A 19,413-nucleotide genomic window follows, 5' to 3' on the forward strand; every position below is an offset into this window, starting at 1 on the left:
AAAGATGATTAAGAGGAGATGATTTTTTTCCTCCATAGTCCCTAAGAAAACACAGCCAAATGCTATGCAAGATTTAGAAGCAAAGAGGTCAGCACTCAACTTAGATCACATTTATAGTTTATACTCTAACAATGTGTGATGCTGAAAAAGACTTGGGATTTAAGCACGATTTCTCACTGATGTGAAGACCCAAGTCTGTGTGGAAGACAAAAGTAAATGCACATCTTCCATACACAAGCAAGATGTGCAACATTAATTCTCATTGCAGCATTAGTGGGACCCTTTCTGAAATAATACCTTCAGTTATCATGTTTCTTCAGTTCTCTTCCATAAAGATGCTGAAAGTTCAGAAGTATTGGCTAAGCAACTGTGTCTGAGGAACATGTAAGCTCACTTAATTTATTGAAGAGAATATTAAGATGTAGTCTTAATGTTGAAGTAGTTTGTGGCTCCTTTACGTTGGATGCATGGGAGCTCAGACTAGTATAACATAATACTTAAAGAATGTCTAGCAGTGATTTGTACTGATAATTCGATATCCAGAATTTTAGACTAGAAAGGGTTTTTTAATATTGCTTCTGGTTATATGAAATATTTCTTTTCACCTTTGTTCTATTTCACGGCACACCTAAGATTGTCCACCCATGACTGGGGGAAAGAGCTAAACTGGAAGTATCAAAAGACTGAAAGGAACACTAGGGAGACAAATTATGCGCAAGTCAGCAGCTGTTTTGGCATATAAAGAATGCATGTTTCCTCTTGATCTGTCTTGTACATTTTTAATATAAGATGGGTAAACAAAGACATTTTTTTTCATCCACAGAATAAAAAAGGTCCCCCTGGAAAGCTTATTATCTCATGCAGATTATTACCAGGCTCTACTGCTGTTTACTAGTAGGATGTTTCACACCTGATAGCTTAGTTCAAAAGCTGACTTCTCTTCTTGCCAAACCTGTATCAGAGAGATGGACAGTTTTCACAAGCTATCTTTTGCCATTTAGTTGCAAGCCTCTCCCTTAAGCAATAATTGACTTAGATGCCATATGTCAGGAGTCACAGAGGTCCATCTTGAAATAAATAAATAAATAAATAAATAAATAACAGGAATGGATATAGAAACAACAGGGTATAGAAACTCCTCTGGCTACCTATCATTTGGTATTCTCAGCCGAGTCCCATTGTAAGCGATGAAGAGCTAGCCACCATGGTCAGTGGAGGGCTGTACAAGTGCCAAAACAGCAGAGCCTACTCTGCTCTACAGAATACACTGGCCCCATTAACCCAGTGCTGCAGCCTGCAGTGGCTGTGCTTCATATCGTAGACCCTTTACATTATATTTCTGCATCTGGAGCTGAATCCCAACCATGATGCACTAGCCTGTTAATAGTCCTCCAGTGCTAACCAAGAACCCCAGGGAATCCAAACACAGGTCTTACAGAAATGGCACAGGACCTATGGAAGACCCATGCCTTCCCAATTTGGACTAATATGCTGGAGGACCTTAGGGCATCTCTGATGTGTTTAGACACCAGTATATTAGCAACTGAATAGGCTACCTGCTGGTCAGAAATCTTTGATCTGTGCATGTCTACTCCTGTGCCTACAGCAGCCAAGGTCTGACTGCCTGCAGGATGGATCAAGACAAGTTCATAAACTTTACCACTCCACTGTGATTCGGTGCAAACCTGTGTGAATTATGTTGGTAGACATTTAGTTTAAATTTTGCATTATAGTTCTTATACAGCTGTCAAAATTCACACAGAATTTCTGGAAGAAAGATTACCTGGATCACGAGGGGACTTACCAGTATGACTTTGCAGAGAAAAATCATGCTTTGGCATAGATGATGTATGTGTAAGCAATAAGTGATAGCATTTGGGGTTTTTTATTTGTCTTTTTTCTCCATGTAACTGTTTTCTTCTCTAGTATTCGAAAATAAGTAGATTATTAGATAGAGAACCTCATAAGGAGTTACCTTGTGATTTGATTTTTTAATTAATTGGGAAATTGGAATTGAGGTAGTTTGTAGTACAGCAAAAACAAAGGGTTGTGTATGGTACATTCCTGTCAGAATGAGGGCTGGCAACCACTGCAGAAAGCTTCCCTTCAGCATAGTTTCCATGAATCTGTATGTGCTGGTTTTCATTAAGAAGCTTTAGAGTTCTCTTGTGTGTTCTTCCAAAATGTCAAGCTTTTATTAAGGTTAGTCTGCAGAATTGTTTTTCACAGAAAGCACATGTTGATTTTTGTACTGCAGGCATTAGATCTGCTATTGGAAGCAAGTAGTGAAAGGAGCTGGTTAGGAAGCCCTAGAAAGGAGCTGGGAACATGAGGAGGAACCATGACCAAAGCCTGGGCTGAGATCTGGTTCTCTGCCTCAGTTTCCCAAAGACCAAGGCTTACCTAAAGTTTATGAAGCACCCAGGAGAACTGCAAAGCAATTAGTGGCCAAGGAGACCTGCAACAAATAGCAGGTGTGGATTTATTGCGCATGGGGGAAATCTGAGGTGGCTAGATAATTACCTGGTTCCACAGCAGCTCTGCCTCTCCTGCCCAACAATGGCCAGAGAACACAAAACCAGATATTTCTTGGATGGCAAGCAATCATGGGACACTGCATTGTTTAGATGAGTAGCAAGTCCTCTGCAGCTGATGTTCAGACGAGAATTACTTCTTACAAGCTAAAAGCTCACAAAAAGGTAAAAGTCATGTGCTGTCTTCTTCCTCGCTCTCTTTGTTCTTCCATTTTTCTTTATTATTCACCTAGGACTCCAGATGTCTTAAACTTCAATATGTATGTTGTATGTTTTTCTAGGTAGAGTTAGTGACCCCAGGACTTTTTCTCTCCATTAGTAAACACGTTCATTTTAACCTGATTCTTATCTGCTGTGAAACCACTTCATATATTATTGCTGTCCACAGATCCCAGGTGTCTCTGTGATACTGCCAGATTAAGGCTGAGCCTTCCAAGATGATTGTTTTTTCTGGAATAATAGTAGTGAGAGATTTTATCTGAAATTCCTGCATATGGATATCTGGCACAATCCTTTTGGTTCTGAGAAAAAAGGTAAAGTGCATTTTCATGTAGACACTAAGTGGTTTTGCAAACCATGCAAAGTCCACAGATAAGGAACTGGAAAACACTATAGGAAGTGTCATGGGGATAATTTCTTTTTTCCTTCTTCAAAAAACTCATTACTACAAACCTTTTATGTTTGTCCTCCCATCAAAGAGTAACTAAGCTTACTTTGCCAGAAAGGAATAGTTTCCATTTTTCCTTGCCATCTCCAGCCCAGTTACATTGTTCTGAGATTTACAGTGACTGTTTCACACATAAGAACTTTTCCTCTTTGTTAGAACATTAATTTCCTAACATTTTTTATTTTGTTTATTAAATCTGAAGTCCTACTATAGCTCAACAGATCTAATACAACAGGGTTTCTTGTTATTTTTCATTGTGATGTTCCCTGACATGCCTGACCCTGTAGCAGACCTTAAAAAGCATCTGAAATCTCTGCCTGTTGTTCTAACCCAGTCATGTTCTTTGTCCCTCCTTTGAATTCATCCATGACTGTGGTCCACAGGGCCATGAAGTTGTCCCTAGACCTCACAACTGAACTTGCTGTCACCTCTCTGCCTTTCGTCACACACACATGCCTTGTTCCTTCCCTTCTGCTCCCCATCTGCCACAGGTTGTAAGGCTCAACAGGGAGCTCGGTGCGTACACCCTACATACACAGGAGCTGCAAAGGGGCAGGAGAAGCACAGAGCAGTGGAAAGAAGGTGGAAAGATTTCTTAGCTTCTCTGGCTCCCAGGAGAAGTTTTCCCAGTGTCCCCTATCTCTGCATTCATGGCCTGAGCAACATCATAGAGCAGTCGTTTCTTCTTTTATCCAGAGTCTACATAAATGCAGTTCTACCTCTGTCATCTTCATCTCACTTTGCCCCCCCCAAGCCACTTAAATGGCTGTTGTTGCCACTGTGCAAAAATACTTCAGGAACCATAATATATTTACACTCATAGGACTTCTGCTATGTGGGAGCTTTTAATGCTTCTATTTACATGAAGCACTTGAGGTCAGACAGGAAATCTGCGGCAGAACTGGTGACTCCCTGACCCAAAAGCCAGACCAAACCATGGGTGCAGCATCCTCCCCACATGCAGCTGACCATGATTCCCCAAATACCAGCGGCATTGGGATGCTTTTTCCCTGCTGCACCCCCAAGGACAAGCATCCTTCCCAAAGACATCCTCAGGCAACAGCTCCCCACACCTCTTGGCAAGGCACATGCTCCAGGAGCCAGCTGCAGCTTGGCCATCCTGCTCCCCAGCTGACCCACACTCCAGCACACCCATGGTCTGGGGAGGTTTCCTAGTTTATGTACTCCTTGTTTAGCTGTAACTTGGCATAATGCCACATAATTACCCATCAGCACAACTCCAAACAACTTTCTTTCTCCAGCACTTTCTAGTAAAGGCTTTCTGTGGTGGAACCTAATGTGTACATTGCTTGTGACAAGGGCACTGTGCAACCCTAAGTCTTTTAAGTTGTTGATTTTTTTTTTTTTTTTTTAAATCTAGAAGGGGTAGTAATTATATCAAATACAGTAGAGAATATAGTAAAAGCATCTAGGGGTCCTCCTTGGGATTCTTTGATGATGCATGAACAGAGATATGTCTCCAGGGGGAGATTCTCTGAAGCTAAAATCAGTGTTAGGCCCCAAACTGTCTTTTGGTGCTTCTTGAACATTTTCTTAAGCAAAGGGAAACAAAATACAAGGCAGAATGTATCAGGGAAAAAAAGTCTATTTGACACTGAACATGACCACCCACTATGACTTTTTTGATATTTTACTACTTTCTATTATATTTGATATTCTGTCATATCTATGATTTTAAACCATTAGTAGCAGTTTCTATACTTTCTAATAGAAAATGGTCCTTAACTATTTAATGTCATCATTTTCTGATTATAATTAAAGATTTGTTTATGTTATTACTTGAAATGGTAATAACCTATAAAAATACTCACAATTTAGTACATATATGAAGCAATGCTAAGGTAGTCTCTTCCCTGACATCCATATTCAAATGGGTTTAATATCAGTATGATTTTTATGCATGTAATCTAATGCTTCTCTTCTATCGTGTGATAAAAAGAAGTCTTAGGTCAACAGGAGCAAGAACCCCTCTCTCAGTAGTCGCAGTTGTTAGTTTTTTTCCATGAAAAACTGATTATTCTAAGGCATCCAGTTTTATTCAGAAATATCAGATATAGATATTCTAAATATTTATTTAGAAATATGAGTGTACTTCACAACTTCTAAATAGCAGGATACCTGTGAAGCACTGAGAGAATAAGCTATTTTCAAGTTTTTGGGGTTGGGTTTTTTTTGACAAATTTCCCCTTTTCAGACAGGAAAAAAACACGTTTGGGTTTTTAACCTCCACACAGCAGTGAGGAAATGCCCGGGCTCCAGTGGCCAGGACGCTGCACTCTCCAGAAACTCTCACCGCCACTTGCTGACCTTGCCAGGCTCAGCAGCAGCACTGTGCTAAGGAACTCTTGTGGGTTGGGGTGGGCTGCTTCTTTTTTAATTACTGAGTCAGGGGAACAGTCTGAGAAAGGTTTTAATAACTGCTATCTTCAGCTGTGGGATTCTTACAGTAATTAACAGAGGTCTGGGTGGATTTTAATTTTTTAATTCCCAAATTTCATCTTTTACCTGTGGAATTTTGAATCTTTAGTCTTTAAAGGTTGATGTGAAACGGCCCCCTTCAGAGGCAGACGATATTTGGACAGCTGGAACTTCAGACAGAACTAATTAATAAAATTAAAGTAGGGATTTTAGATAGTATAATAAGTTAGGAAAAAAGAATGGAGCTTTCTTATAAATCATAACTCAACTTGGCTGTATAAATAGCTTTCATATAAAAGTTAATGAAAATGTCTATTGTGTATTCCAGGCGAATTAGTATGTGCAACAATTATGCATGCTCATGTCTACTTCGCAATTATTATGCCCTTTGGAATAACATATTTTAGGGAACTGAAGACATTAAAACAAAGGCCCCTTGCAGCAGTGTCCATATATTGCTTTGTGGAGATATGTTTGTTCAGAATCAAATGGTCTGTTCATGTAATTTATTTTACACCTGAAGTGTTAAGATGTAGGGAGAAAAAAATCTTAGTCTTTCTGTAACTGAGGATTAAAGAACTTTTGTTCTTTTTTTTTGTTCTTTTATTTAATGACTGAGGCCAAAGTAAATGAATGGCAGGAAGCTTTTCCCCACCACACTGCAGTGTCAGTTTTCAGTGTGGAAGAGTATGGTCCAAGAGCAAATTCCAATGTTCCTTATTTCAGTAGATATTGATAGAGAAACTTAGAGAAGAGGGTTAAAATAAGATGAGAGATTACAGTCTGCACAGTGCAAAGATGATGTTTTGTGTGTCTCAGTTTCATTTTAATTACGAAAATTGAGACATTTTTCTGAAGTGACAGCTTAGATTAGAACTGACTGGTGGCCCTCATCTTCTGTGCTTCCCCCCATCTTCTGTGTCCATCCACTCTTCAAATTTTTGTATGGTAGTGAAGCACACCCTAGTAAGAAAAGTTATAAACAGTTGCTTGAACTGAACTGCATATTCCTGAATTGCTTATGTTTTGCATTTTTTTTTCTCAATTACCATACCTCTCCTAGCTTACTTCAATTTGAAATGCTTTCTGGAAAAGCCTGTCACTCTCCATAATTATATAGGGATATGTAGGATGATTATGATACTAATATGGATAGGATTATTTGGGGACATTTGTCTGGGTATCAGAAGTTCCTCATTTATGAGACTCTGGAGTCTTCTTACAAAACTAATGAGGTCCACAATAAAAGTATTCTGGGGAGATAATTTATTTCTTATCTTGCCATTTTGGACCACTCCAAAGATCCCAATTAGAAAAACAACAAACACTTAAAAAGTATGTGCAAGGAAGAAATTAAATTCAGTATTTATGTCCCTCTTACCCTTCCAAAATAGAAGTTCTTTGAGTTATAAATACAATTAAAGAAAACTACAGAAAAAGCTTCACTAAATCTGCGTGTATACTACATTTAAAAATGAACTTGCAGATGAATAATTTTCCAAGAAGAGTGATTTTCCTTTTCCAAGGAAGAGTCCTTGCTTGTACTTCATCCTGTAAGTGTTTTAAATAGAAATACTTTGTTCATTATCCAGACTGTTAAGGGGAAGATATAAAGTCAATGCTTTGACAGGTTTGAAAACAAATTACTAAATCTGTAGTGAGCTGTTATTTTCAGTTCCTGTAACACAGTAATCAAAGCTTCCTAAAGAAACTTTCTGACTTCTCTGAAGGAAATACTGATTTTCTTACAAACAAGTAAAACTTCAATCTTGTCTCTACATAGCCTGTTGCTTGGCACAATTAAGCAGTAAAGCAGATTGTAATAAAAACTGAAAAGGTTTTAGTAAAACTAAAAATGTAAAATCTTTATTTTATTTTATTTTTTTATTTTTTTAATTTATTTCTCTAAGGAGTCTGTGGTTCTTATATGCCCAGGGCAATTTGAAAATACACTATCTTCTATGCTTGTCTTATCAGGCCTTATAAACAACTGAAAGTACAGAAGTCCATTGTGAGAAAATAAATTGTTAGTACTTGGATAAGTAGCACTTATTAATTATTATGAAATAATTTATTTTTTCACAGGATGGCATCGGTACTTTTCTCTCAGCTTTATCTAGGATGTTCTTTTGGAGTATTGCTGGCTTTTAATAGTACTGTTATTTAGTCCTCCATATGAATGAGCCCATAGACATTGGGACTGCTAAACATAAGAAAGATACATCACTGTCCATGAAAAATTTAAAATCATGTTACAGTTTTCAAAATTTTTACTTTGATTAGTCCAGCCTTTGTCTCACCAACCATAAGCCACCCCAAAGAAGTCAGAAAGATGCAAGGGCAGGAAGGGGAGCTCATCTTCAGGTTTTTTCTGAAAAAAATCAGAATGGACAGCCAAAAATGGAGATGGGCAAAATCATTAGTCACTTTGGGAAGCCTTAACCTTTCATTTCAGCCCATCATGCTAAGGGTATAATTTGTTCCTTATCACTTTCCTGCAGTCATCCAGTCAGACAGGAGCCTGGCAAGCGCTGGTGCACGTGCCGGGCAGATGGATTTCACGGCTGCTTCCAGGGCACAGGTAGTCACTCAGGGGTGGCAGAACACACAGTAATATTTGCATGAATCCTGGAAACCACCCGGCAAAGGTGGTTGATCTATAAAAAGCAATTTGTGGTGCTACTCTACAGAACAGTGCCCATAGGGTATGAAGTTTTACCCTTAGCAAGCTTTTAAGTACTTGCTTTCTTCGTGGAGTGTATGCCCACAGGGGAAGTCTACAGTTTATGTCATCCCATCTCATTACCTTTACAACTGGAAGAAGCCACCAGAAGAATTTTACTTATTCAGGTCCCTTTGTCTCGACTGTAAAACAATGTGCTTTCCTGCCTCAAGTCCCCTTCTAGAAAAGGGTTTGTTTTCTTAAGTGAGCTCAAAATGCCATCTACAATCAGACTGCAAGCTGGGCACATACCCCGGCTTTTATATTAATGTCCTCAGGGCCTGAAATGACATTATTTTAAATTGCAGAGAGGCATATCAGCATGATAGTAGTGGATCATATAACAAACTTGTTTTACAGTAGCCCCCTGAGGCGATAACCAGGGCTTCAGCGTGCTAAACACATGGGCCCATCCACACCAAGCACCTGCATGCAGGGAGAGCCCGCAGGAGCTGCCCATGGGTCAGAAGAGGCCAAAGCAGGTACAGGCACGAGCAGAGAGACAGTGTCACCACATGTTTTTGTTCTATTGCCCAGTTCAAAGGAACAAAAAATATGAACAACTCTAACAGACGGTCTAACTAGATTTGTGTGGAAATGAGTGATAGACTATCAGGAGAAAGATGGGAAGACAGAAGAAGGGGATGGTGGGGAGCTGTACACACACCTCAGTTACACCTAACACATCTTCAGCTGTCGTGGCCTCCGGGCACTTGGAGTTCCTTTCTTACACCCATCTCTGGTCTCTGCACAGTCAAGTAGGTAGGAGATGTCTTCATGGTGAGTCACTGGTGGGTCCTCGCCCCAGCGCGTAACCAACAGTCACCGTAGGGCACCCAACCAGAGGAGCAGTGCAGAGTGCTTGCCTCAGGGGTGGTGAGCTGATTAAAATTAACCTCGGTGTAGGTGTGGCTGAGTATAAAGTGAATTACTGTTGAAGTGTAAATTTGCTCTCACCTCTTAGCTTCTCTCTTAACCTTGGGCTTCCCAAATGAGAGCCCTTTACCAAGGGCTGGAGTTTCACAGTGTAAACACCAGCCAGGTTAAAGAGAGAGCTCCAGGTTCAGACCGTGGGCTGAACGTGCATCATGGACACAACCTCAGCACCGCATGTGCTCAGGTTTCCATCTCACTGGGTATAACTCATAAACAGATAGCAAAGCAGACAGCAGTAAGCAAGCATGTGCAAAGTCTTTCCCAAGGAGCGACTCTATGCCAAAGTAAATTACCATCAGTTGTCATTTAAATGAATATAAGCTTCACTGATTGCTTTTTGCATATTCATTCAGAATGAAACCAGATGTTCCTCAGCCCATGTTAAAAACCTGCAACTCACTGTTAAGGGCAGGCAAGAAAATTCTCACAAGAAAAAGGATATCGACTCTTGTTAGTGAAATGGTTTATCTGAAAAAACGTGTCTGCTAATGGTGATGGGAGTACATTTCTGAATCAGAAAACATTTCCCAAGGTGTTAGACACAGCAATATGCAAATTACCATTCCAGCAATATTAATATTGCCCCAGCATGAGTCAAGCTTCTGTTATTTTTAAAAAGGAAGAGTAACTTCCCCTCAGGAAAATTGCTTTGAATTACTGTTAAGGTTTGGGTACGTGTTTTAGTAGAACAATTTTCTGGGTTTAATTATTTTAACTTTACTTGCTTTCTACCTTTACATTTCTTGTTCTGGCATGTTTTCAGTCTACAGCCAGGAATCCAAGTTGAAGTGATATATCAGACTTCAGAAGGAAGCAAGTTGCTCTATCTAAATCATCTGAGAAATTCTTTTGGGTTTTCCAGGCTGTTTGGAATTGACAGGACATCTTCTTTTCCTCTCAGTTTGTAAGATCTGAAGCATTAGCATCCCCGCCTATATATATATATGTTGCTTCCTGCTGCAGGAATATTTATAGCATTTCTGACCTTTGAATGAACTTGAATCAATAACAACAAGTGGAAGGAAGGTCAGCGGCAGTTTTCTTCTTGTCTGAGCGTAGCCAGTGTTAGGCTTGGAATATCTAAAATATATTAGGAACTATCGTAATCACATTTATGCAGCATTTTTGCAGGAAATTTGCAGATTTCTTCAGCACTGTCATGTACCTGCTATCAGGATACGTTACAATGCCAGAGCCAATGATATCATTAATGAGTTTTTAAGTTGTTATCAATTTTTATATGGCAGAACTACTACTACAAGTGGTCTTAACAGCAAGAGCTGAAGAATAGTTTTCTTTTACCACAGGGAAAGTGTAAGTGGATTAGAAACCCTTTTTGTTAATGACTTACTGCAGCTGAAACAGCATTAATTTCCTCCCACTTCAGATTACAGAAATAGAATTGACACAGTCACCCCTAATGTGTGAGCACTAGCAGCCATATGAGATGGTTCAAGACAAGGTTTGCCAGTTCAGAGTCATTATCCCTATGACCCTACAACTCAAATACTACAAAGGACCTTTCTTAATTCCTCAGATTTCTAAAGCTACTTCTAAAATCAAGGTGTTCCCATAATGAAGTAGACATCTCAAAGCTGTTTGCTGCCTCCAAGCAGAGGAGGAAAACAGGCTTAAAAATTTTCCTTCATTTCACTGTCTAAAAGTGAAGCTCCTAACTTAATTAAATCTTTTCCTTCTCCAGAGCTGGCACCTCTAGAAAGTGCTTCTTGTGCTCTCTTTTGCCTACCAAGGGAGCCTGGCCAACTAGTTCAGATTGTAACTGTAAATTAGTAACCTAAAATCCGGATGCATCGAGTTAAGTGAGATGAATCCCACTGCTAGGGGTGACAGTAATAGATCTCACCGAGCAAAAGATCTTCTACCTTGTAATTAGAGTGAATTTTTTCAGTCAGGACTGCCCCTCATACCTTTCCATAGAGGAAGCAAAGCAGGGTCTTGCTCTTTGCTGGAGCCTTCTGTTGCTGCTCTAATATGTAGGGCTTCTATTCACAAATGCAATGCTGTTACTCTGAAAATACCTCTCATAATAACTCCATTTTTCTCTAGTATTTTCCTGATTCACTGAGACAATGATAGCTATACAAACCTTCACAAACTTCAAAAAACTTTTGATAGCAGCTGAAAATGTTTGTTGTTTTCATAAATTTCTTTTTCTATGTCTATATTGTTTGAAGATTGTGTCTACTTGTTCAGCCAGCCTTATAAATATGTCTAAGAATACAGGGAAAATGAAACAAATTTGCTGAAGTTTGACAACTTCTGTTTGATCAAAAGTTGTTTGGTCAAAAGTATTTTAAAAGTCAGGAAATTAGGATTTTTTATGGATGCTATCATACTGATTATAGTTAGGTTTCTGGAGAAGAACAAAGGAAAAGACATTTCCACACAAGTTCTACATGAATTGTTAATGTCAACTTTGAATTTCCTTGTTTTTTCCTAGTTTATAAAACACCCTTAATATAGAATAGTTTTGTCTGAGAATAAATCCTATTCAAATTCTTAGATTCATAATATTAAAGAACTATTTCCTGCCTCTCTCCACATACCTATTTCCCTCCTTTTGCTTCTTTTTTTAATTCTTTCAAGGACAAATGTACTGTGCCATGTACATCTTCAGTGCTCTTAAACATAAAAGTGTCTTGTCATTTCACTGGTCTCCAAAATTTTAATTTCAGCTTTTAGCAGTCTCAAACCAAATTAAGTTTGGTCTGTCTTAGTCTTATTCCTAACCCATTTTAAGTACTACAAAAAATTCCATAAAGAAGGAGAGAAACTGAAGTCCTGATGTTATATCTAAGATAGATCAAAGTACTGTGTTGGCTTCTAATCCTTCTATCTCTAGCATAAAAAATAAGGCATGTTTGACTGAGACTGAATAACAAAATCACCCTTTTGTTTAACCACTTCAATAGACAGTTATTCATATTAATATTTCAGATTAAATTCTAGTTTATCAGTTCACTAAGGCTAGTATTTTGGCTCCAGCAAGAAGCTAAAATGGGTTTATCTGGCAATAGCACATGGATCTGAATGGACACCAACACAGATCCAGCTGCTTTGGGATCAGCTAGAAATGAAGCCTATGGCACAGTTGGGTGATGACTGGGGAGTTTCAGCTTCTGCTGATTTTTCTGGTTCACTGAGAGCTGCCAGTGTGGATATATGCCAATGTGGATTACGGTGCAGCAGCAATATTGTCCGCTCATCATTTCTCCAAAAGTGGAGGATAACTGGAACTGCTCATTGCTTGTGCTGATCTAAGGCTGGAAAATGCCTGTAAGAGCTACCTCAATCTGTTTTATTGTATTTATGTCAGTGTTTAAAAGCAGTAGGTAATTTGTGGGAAAAGGTACGTGCTGTCTCTTACAGTCTGTCTTATCTTATGGTTTCGCCTTAGATCTGTAGCAACTCCTCCATCAGTTTGGTCCATGTGGTTCCCTGTCTTCACTGCAGCAGTGTTTGGAAGGCAAAGTCTATGACTTTTTGATTCCTCAGCTCTTCTGTAGCCCTTGCAGATGAGGCTCAACTGCTTCTTTTCTCCCAAATGTCTGCCTACCCCCAGCTACTGGACACCTTGACTGAACCCACAGTCAGAGTAGCAGGACTTTAGGCAGACACTGGAGCTGGTTTAATGTCGGAATAGAGCACAATCTCCAAGCTGTGCACAGGCAGCTTCTCACATGTCTCATGAACACAGGAGCATGGGCTGCTCTCACTAACAGTGATCGATTTTGCTTGCTGATTTCAGAGAATGATGAGGAGCAGGAGGCTGTGCTATCACTGGACAAGCCTGGCTGGTATTCCCAAGGTAATGCTATCCAGCTTTATGAACTACTGAAGAAGATGACTGGCAAGTTGGATCCCAAGGTATGTTATAAGTGAGAGTAAATCTCCCTGAAAATAACCCTGTTTCAGCCAAAAATTCACCAGACAAGCTTTCATTAAAGTTATTGATGTGATCGATCACAAATTTTTATTCTGGTTACACTTGATGTTGACTAACAGACTGCAGTCCAGAACTGGAAGTAGCATATTAGTCTTCTTATCGGTAGAATATGGAAACTTTCTAGATGTTTTATTCTGCATGCACAGTCATGCATTTTAGCAGCTTTAGGAAGAATCAGATTGTAATCAGGAGATGCACAATTTCCCTGAGGAAACACATCAGATAGATTAAAAGGTGGCATCAGTGAACGCCACTACGATCATGTTATTTTAATCACAAGTCTGGATAGATGAAAATGCCACTGAAGACGGTGGGACCACATTTTCCCTAGCAGGTAAACTACCCTCTGGGCACAGAAGAGATTCTAAGTCACTGAGAGATGCTCCATGTTCTCTCTTGTTTCCAAAGTTGTCCAAAATCCATTCCCATTGTTTAGTGTATTTTCTTGCTAGCCACTGCTTCCTGACAGGCTATTTCTGTCAGTGAAAAATCTCAGTGGTGTCCCCTGTACTGGTCCCAGCCAGGCATCCCCGTCCAGTGCCCCTGAAAGGTGAGAGCAAGGAGGCTGTCCAGGGCCAGCCTTTTCCTTACGGAGCTGGTTGAAGATAAAACCCCAAACTGTGACATTAATAAGATCTCTGTGTGTCATGACCAACTGTAAATACAGAATAATTTTTATTAGGTTCTTTTAAAGCTCTTTTCTCTCTCTGTGAAATAGTTTGCTTGTGTTGTGCTCATATACAATGAACTTTTAATTTGCTGCTTCCCTTGTAGGTTGTTTATTTTGGTGACAGCATGCACTCAGATATTTTCCCAGCTCGTCACTATAGCAACTGGGAAACTGTCTTCATCTTAGAGGAGCTTCTAGGGGACAAAGTTACAGTGCCTGCAGAGACTGAATCTGAGCCCTTGGAGAAGAAAGGAAAATATGAGGTAAGGGTTCCTTGCAGATGTTTCCTGGAACAGAAGAAAGTAAGTTACAAAAAAGCCTCATGCCACCTGCACTGAGAATGAGCCTGCTTATCTTACCAGGCTACTGGCAGTGTCAGCATCCCTCGCAGATGTAACCTCCTTGTCACCATTCTGTCCCAGCTCGGCATTGCATGGGTGACACAGCCTCTACCCAAAGCTAAATCACAGATCTTGGAAAAAGGGCTGTATGCGCTTTACCTTAACAAAAAACCACAGTCTTCTCAGTAACAAGAACCTACCCTCCATCCTACAAGGAGAAATTTCATGGCCGCTTATTACAAATCCAGCACCTGAACTCTACTGAATTCATGACGTTTCCCTGCATGTCATGGGCAACTGTAAACACAGAGGAATTTTTATTTGGCTGTTTTAAAGCTCTCTTTCTTTGTGAAATACAATTTGCTTGTGCTTTATGTATATACAAAGAACTTTTAATTTGCTGCTTCCCTCCTAGGTTGTTTATTTTGGTGACAGCTGCGCTCAGATAAGACAGACTGCTTCAGAATCTGGTCCAATGCAGACTACTGATAGTTACCTCAGATAAATAATGTGATTTTCAGATTGATCACAGCTGGGAAGCAGGGCCTTAGCACTATTGCCACTCTTTAATTCTCCCACAGTAGATGGAAGGTTATTACGGTTTACCCTTTTTCTCCACTGCTGAAGAACAAAGTAGATAGGGAACAGTGCTCAGATGGCTGACGCAGCAGTGTTGTACCTCCAGCGTGCACTACGTAGGAACTACAGTGCAGGTTCACTCTCCATTTGGAGTGTTTCTTCTTTTCTTATGTTCCTAAATATATAGGTCATTTTCTTCTGATTGTGGAGAGATAGATATGCTTTTTGCACTTTGCTTTGTAAAGCACTTTTTTTCCTCTTTTTAAATAATTAGCTTTGTGATTAAAAAGTTAACTTACTGATATGAAGATTTTTGTAGCGTGCTTTTATGCTAGAGATGTTTTTAATCTGACTAAGAAGTGTTTTAAAAGCCCCTGTTTTTTATGGAGAAAAGACTATCTTCAGTGGGACTAAAAAAATATAGATGTGACATCTATTTCTCCACTTTTTTTTAATAGACATATCTAATATTTTTCCTCCACTATCCCAATTTCTAAACTAAGGTCAGACAAGGACATTTCAGTTACTGAAATAAGGAAGCATAATCATTAGTGTTTAGGCTTTTAGCTGTGTTGTAGAAAAACTAAAATGAAGACAAATAAACTGAAGTCTCCTATCAAGAAAAATGTGTTTCTCACTAAGAAAGGGGGGTAAAAAAGGAAGGATGAGTAGTAGTGCTGCATAGGTTAATCTAATTTAATTAATTAATGCTATAAAAATAACTATTCTCCTCCATAAATTTGTTCACTCTCTGACTGGGGACTCTGCTGCATTGCTGCATAGAACTTACTTCTCTGTAAGTTTTGGGGTTTTTTATTCATCCATGGTTTCTTAAGCATGTTCAGTATATGCTTTTGGAGCATGCATATGTAAACAGACAGCCAGAACATGTTTCTTTTCCTGGAAGTACAAAGAAAGAGTTACTGAGTGATGTATTTCTAAGCCCTTGATGATGATTTGGTTTTCTCTTGTTGCCATACCTCTGGTAAATTCCTCACAAGATCCATCTTCTCTATGGCTGCAGTTGCCAAGTAGGAAATTGAGACTTTCAGACATTCGTTTGACATTTCACTAATGCTGTAGTATTCCTGATAAGAGATTGCAGTATCTCGGGGAGACACCACCCCTGCCACACACAACCCCTGTTCAGTTTACATCCGCTACCAGTGACAGCAAGCAAGCAAGGGAGAAATGAATTGCGTTGATTAAAGGAATCTGAACCAGGGGGGCCATGGCAGGTCAGTGGTGTTATTTCATTACCACGCTGCTCACTGGAGTCTGAACAACAGGTCACATCCATATCTCTGCAGTTGACTGGACAGCACTAACTTAACAGGACTAGTTCAAAGGGACTCCCTTTACAAGCCTATGAAAATTTTATTTTCATTCCCCTAATCAACTTCTCCCATTAACCCTTTGGTTAAAAAGGGAGAAAAGCCAAATCAAAGGACTGTACAAAGTCTGGTGTTTCTGGAAAATTAGGCGCTAGCAAATTAGATTTAGCCTTATTCATCGGCCTTCTCATTCATTGGCAATAAAAAAAAATACACTAGTATTGCAGATTTTCCATGCCATGTTGGGTGTGCAGAGAGGGACTGAATATTTAATACAAGATGCAATCCTCCCTTCTATCAGTCTTTAGAAAATATTATTAAAGAAATAAAGTATTGCTTCTAATTTGCCATTACATCTTTCAGAAAGAAATTACAAAAAACTGTTTTCAGTTGTTTGACTGGTATTTCATCAGTAACAGGGCAAGGGGAAGAAAACAACCTCCTCGCACACAAACTGGGAGGCTAGTAATCTCCATTTTCATTAGCAGTTTTTGTCTTTTCCCTTCAATTAAATGCATGATATAAGCCAGATACACATAACTGTGAAATTATGATAACATCTGCAGTTCTTTCAAGTGCATGAGTCATAACCAAATGAGCAAGAGAATAGCAAACTAAAAGCTATTCATGCAATTACTCGGCTCCTAAGTGAATTGCAGCATGCAGGGGAAAAAAAATACCAAACATTGTGTTGAAACGAGATTCCCCCCAGATTTGGGGGTTTGTTTGCTTGGCTGGAGGCTTTGTTTTTGCCTTCTGTTCTTTAAATGTGTGATCAACTCCATCAATGAAAACTCGAAGAAAAGTTGGAATTCGTCCCAGGATTTCGAGGGAAATTATTACAGAGGAGCAAGTCAGCATGTAAAAATCTTGGGCTATAGGAATGAATGGAGAAGAAATCAAAGGAGTTATTGACAGATATAGATTATAATTTTTTGCAGTTAGATGGAAAAACTAATTTTTACAGTATTACTTAGTGGCTCGTTGGTTGCAATAGTCAGGGCCCTTACCCCCCCTGCATTTCCCTAACTCCCTCAGCATGACCTTAGACAAGGGCTAATTACTCTGTGGGTTTTGTCTCTGTTTGTCTCTTTAATCCTGTTTAACACAAATCTAACAGTATTTTCAGGAGCAACCTGATGGGCTGCTCACAACATTTAACTGTTGAATTAAAGCCACACCGTTAAAGCAATATCCTGAAGTGAAATGCATTTTATTTTAAAGGAAGTCTGCTTATAGAGATCCATGTTGAATTTTAGCTATAATAATCATGGGTGAAATGTTTTATATTTGCACGTGACTTGTGGGGGGCAGGTTCAGTAGCAGGTTTGCACACCCAGCATGGCTGTGTTATTCAGGGACATCTGGCTGTTACCAGCACAGCTATACTGGCAGAAACACCTCAAATACTTGCTGTTATACTGGCAAGGCTGTATTTTGAGCATCGTTTTTTCTGGCACTAAGAGTTCTTAGTGGTGTTACTACCTTGGCACAAAGCCTGCAGCTATCGGTACCATCCATTATGCTCAATACAGGATACAGTACACAATAAAATAATCCTGGCGTCCCATGCTTGATATAAAGATCACAGAATCATCTAGGTTGGAAAAGACCTTGAAAATCATCCAGTCCAACCATTAACTTAACATTGACAATTCCCAACTACACCATATCCCTCAGTGCTATGTCAACCCAACTTTTAAACACCTCCAGGGATGGGGACTCCACCACCTCCCTGGGCAGCCCATTCCAACACCTAACAACCCATTCTGTAAAGAAATGCTTCCTAATATCCAGTCTAAACCTTCCCTGGCACAACTCGAGGCCATTCCCTCTTGTCCTGTTGCTTATTACTTGGTTAAAGAGACTCATCCCCAGCTCTCTGCAGCCTCCTTTCAGGTAGCTGTAGAGGGTGATAAGGTCTCCCCTCAGCCTCCTCTTCTCCAGACTAAACACCCCCAGTTCCCTCAGCCGCTCCTCGTACGACCTGTGCTCCAGACCCCGCACCAGCTTCGTTGCCCTTCTCTGGACACGCTCGAGTCATTCAATGTCCTTTTTGGAGTGAGGGGCCCAAAACTGAACACAGGAATCGAGGGGCAGCCTCACCAGTGCCAAGTACAGGGGTCAGATCCCTTCCCTGTCCCTGCTGGCCACGCTATTGCTGATGCAATCCAGGATGATGGCATAGAGGGCAAATTCCCATCTAAAAATACTAATATACTGCATGTACAATGTTTTTCAGCTTGATTTTTCACTCTTGTCTCCTTTACGTCCTCTTTCTTTCTTTACCCAATGTATAAAAACTTTAGAGCCCAGCTCCCTGCCTATTTCAATTTTAAATAGGTCATTTGTAAGCTGACAAATCAGTGTCACGCAAGGGTCCTATTAAGAGATTGTCTGCTTTGTTAAAAGGCTCTATTTGTCTGCAGTTAATAAAGCAAAGGTGACAGTAAGTATTCCAGGTGGTTTAACGTAATTGAAAGCCTTGGGACTTGGGGAATGTTCATACCTTCATTATTTGTCTGAAGCCTAGACTTAGTCTTTGAGGCTTTTTACCCTCAACTGACACAGTCAACATCCAACCTGCTACCATCTGACCAATATGCCTGAGAGCAAAACCATACACTTGGGAATTTTGCATACAAAAGAAGGATTGCTCAGCACTTTCCAGGACCTGTCCTGCTTCAAGAGCAAACCCCATGTCTGGGGACTACAGGAGAGGCTAGTGCATGTTCCAGAGCTCCTCAGCCCCACTGCTGAATGTGTGTCTCCAGGCATGTGAGGAGTAGCAATGTTACCAGGGGACTTTTGCCTCATTTCACAGATGTATAGACTTCATGGTATGTGACCTCTCCTTCATTGCAGGCTACATATGCTGCAGGTGAGATACAGACATCATGTAGGCAGCGGTTAGGGATGGCAGGGGGAGTGGTGTCAGATGCTTCCGAAGGATGTGGGCAAAGTTTTGACAGCTCTTTTCAGACTTGAGATCAAGATTTAGTGTCACTACCAAACCACTCTTGCCATGTGAAGATAAGCCAGTAGCAAAAATGAAGAAAGTTCTTTAGCAGATGACTCAGAGATAACTCTAATGTCTAACTGGCTTTGGTTTTATTAAGGCCTTGGGCTGTAAATACAAAATGTAACTCACTCCTCCTTAACAAGGAAGAAATTCTCACTAAGAATCAGACCTCTGAAAAAATCAATTCATTTCTTCAGATTGC

At 39.9% G+C, this 19,413-nt stretch overlaps 1 protein-coding gene across 2 annotated transcripts in view; it reads left to right on the forward strand.

Annotated features, from left to right (window-relative positions):
* The window catches only part of NT5DC1 (5'-nucleotidase domain containing 1), a 155,577-nt gene that overhangs the window by 118,881 nt on the left and 17,283 nt on the right, over positions 1–19,413 (forward strand). For both annotated transcript variants that reach the window (XM_074896185.1, XM_074896183.1), the window contains 2 exons: positions 13,068–13,186; positions 14,040–14,198. In XM_074896185.1, coding sequence (XP_074752286.1) covers positions 13,068–13,186; positions 14,040–14,198 — 278 coding nt within the window. The remainder of the gene's footprint in view (positions 1–13,067; positions 13,187–14,039; positions 14,199–19,413) is intronic.

The sequence above is a fragment of the Athene noctua genome, chromosome 1 (assembly GCF_965140245.1).
Source record: "Athene noctua chromosome 1, bAthNoc1.hap1.1, whole genome shotgun sequence".
Lineage (NCBI taxonomy): Eukaryota > Metazoa > Chordata > Aves > Strigiformes > Strigidae > Athene > Athene noctua.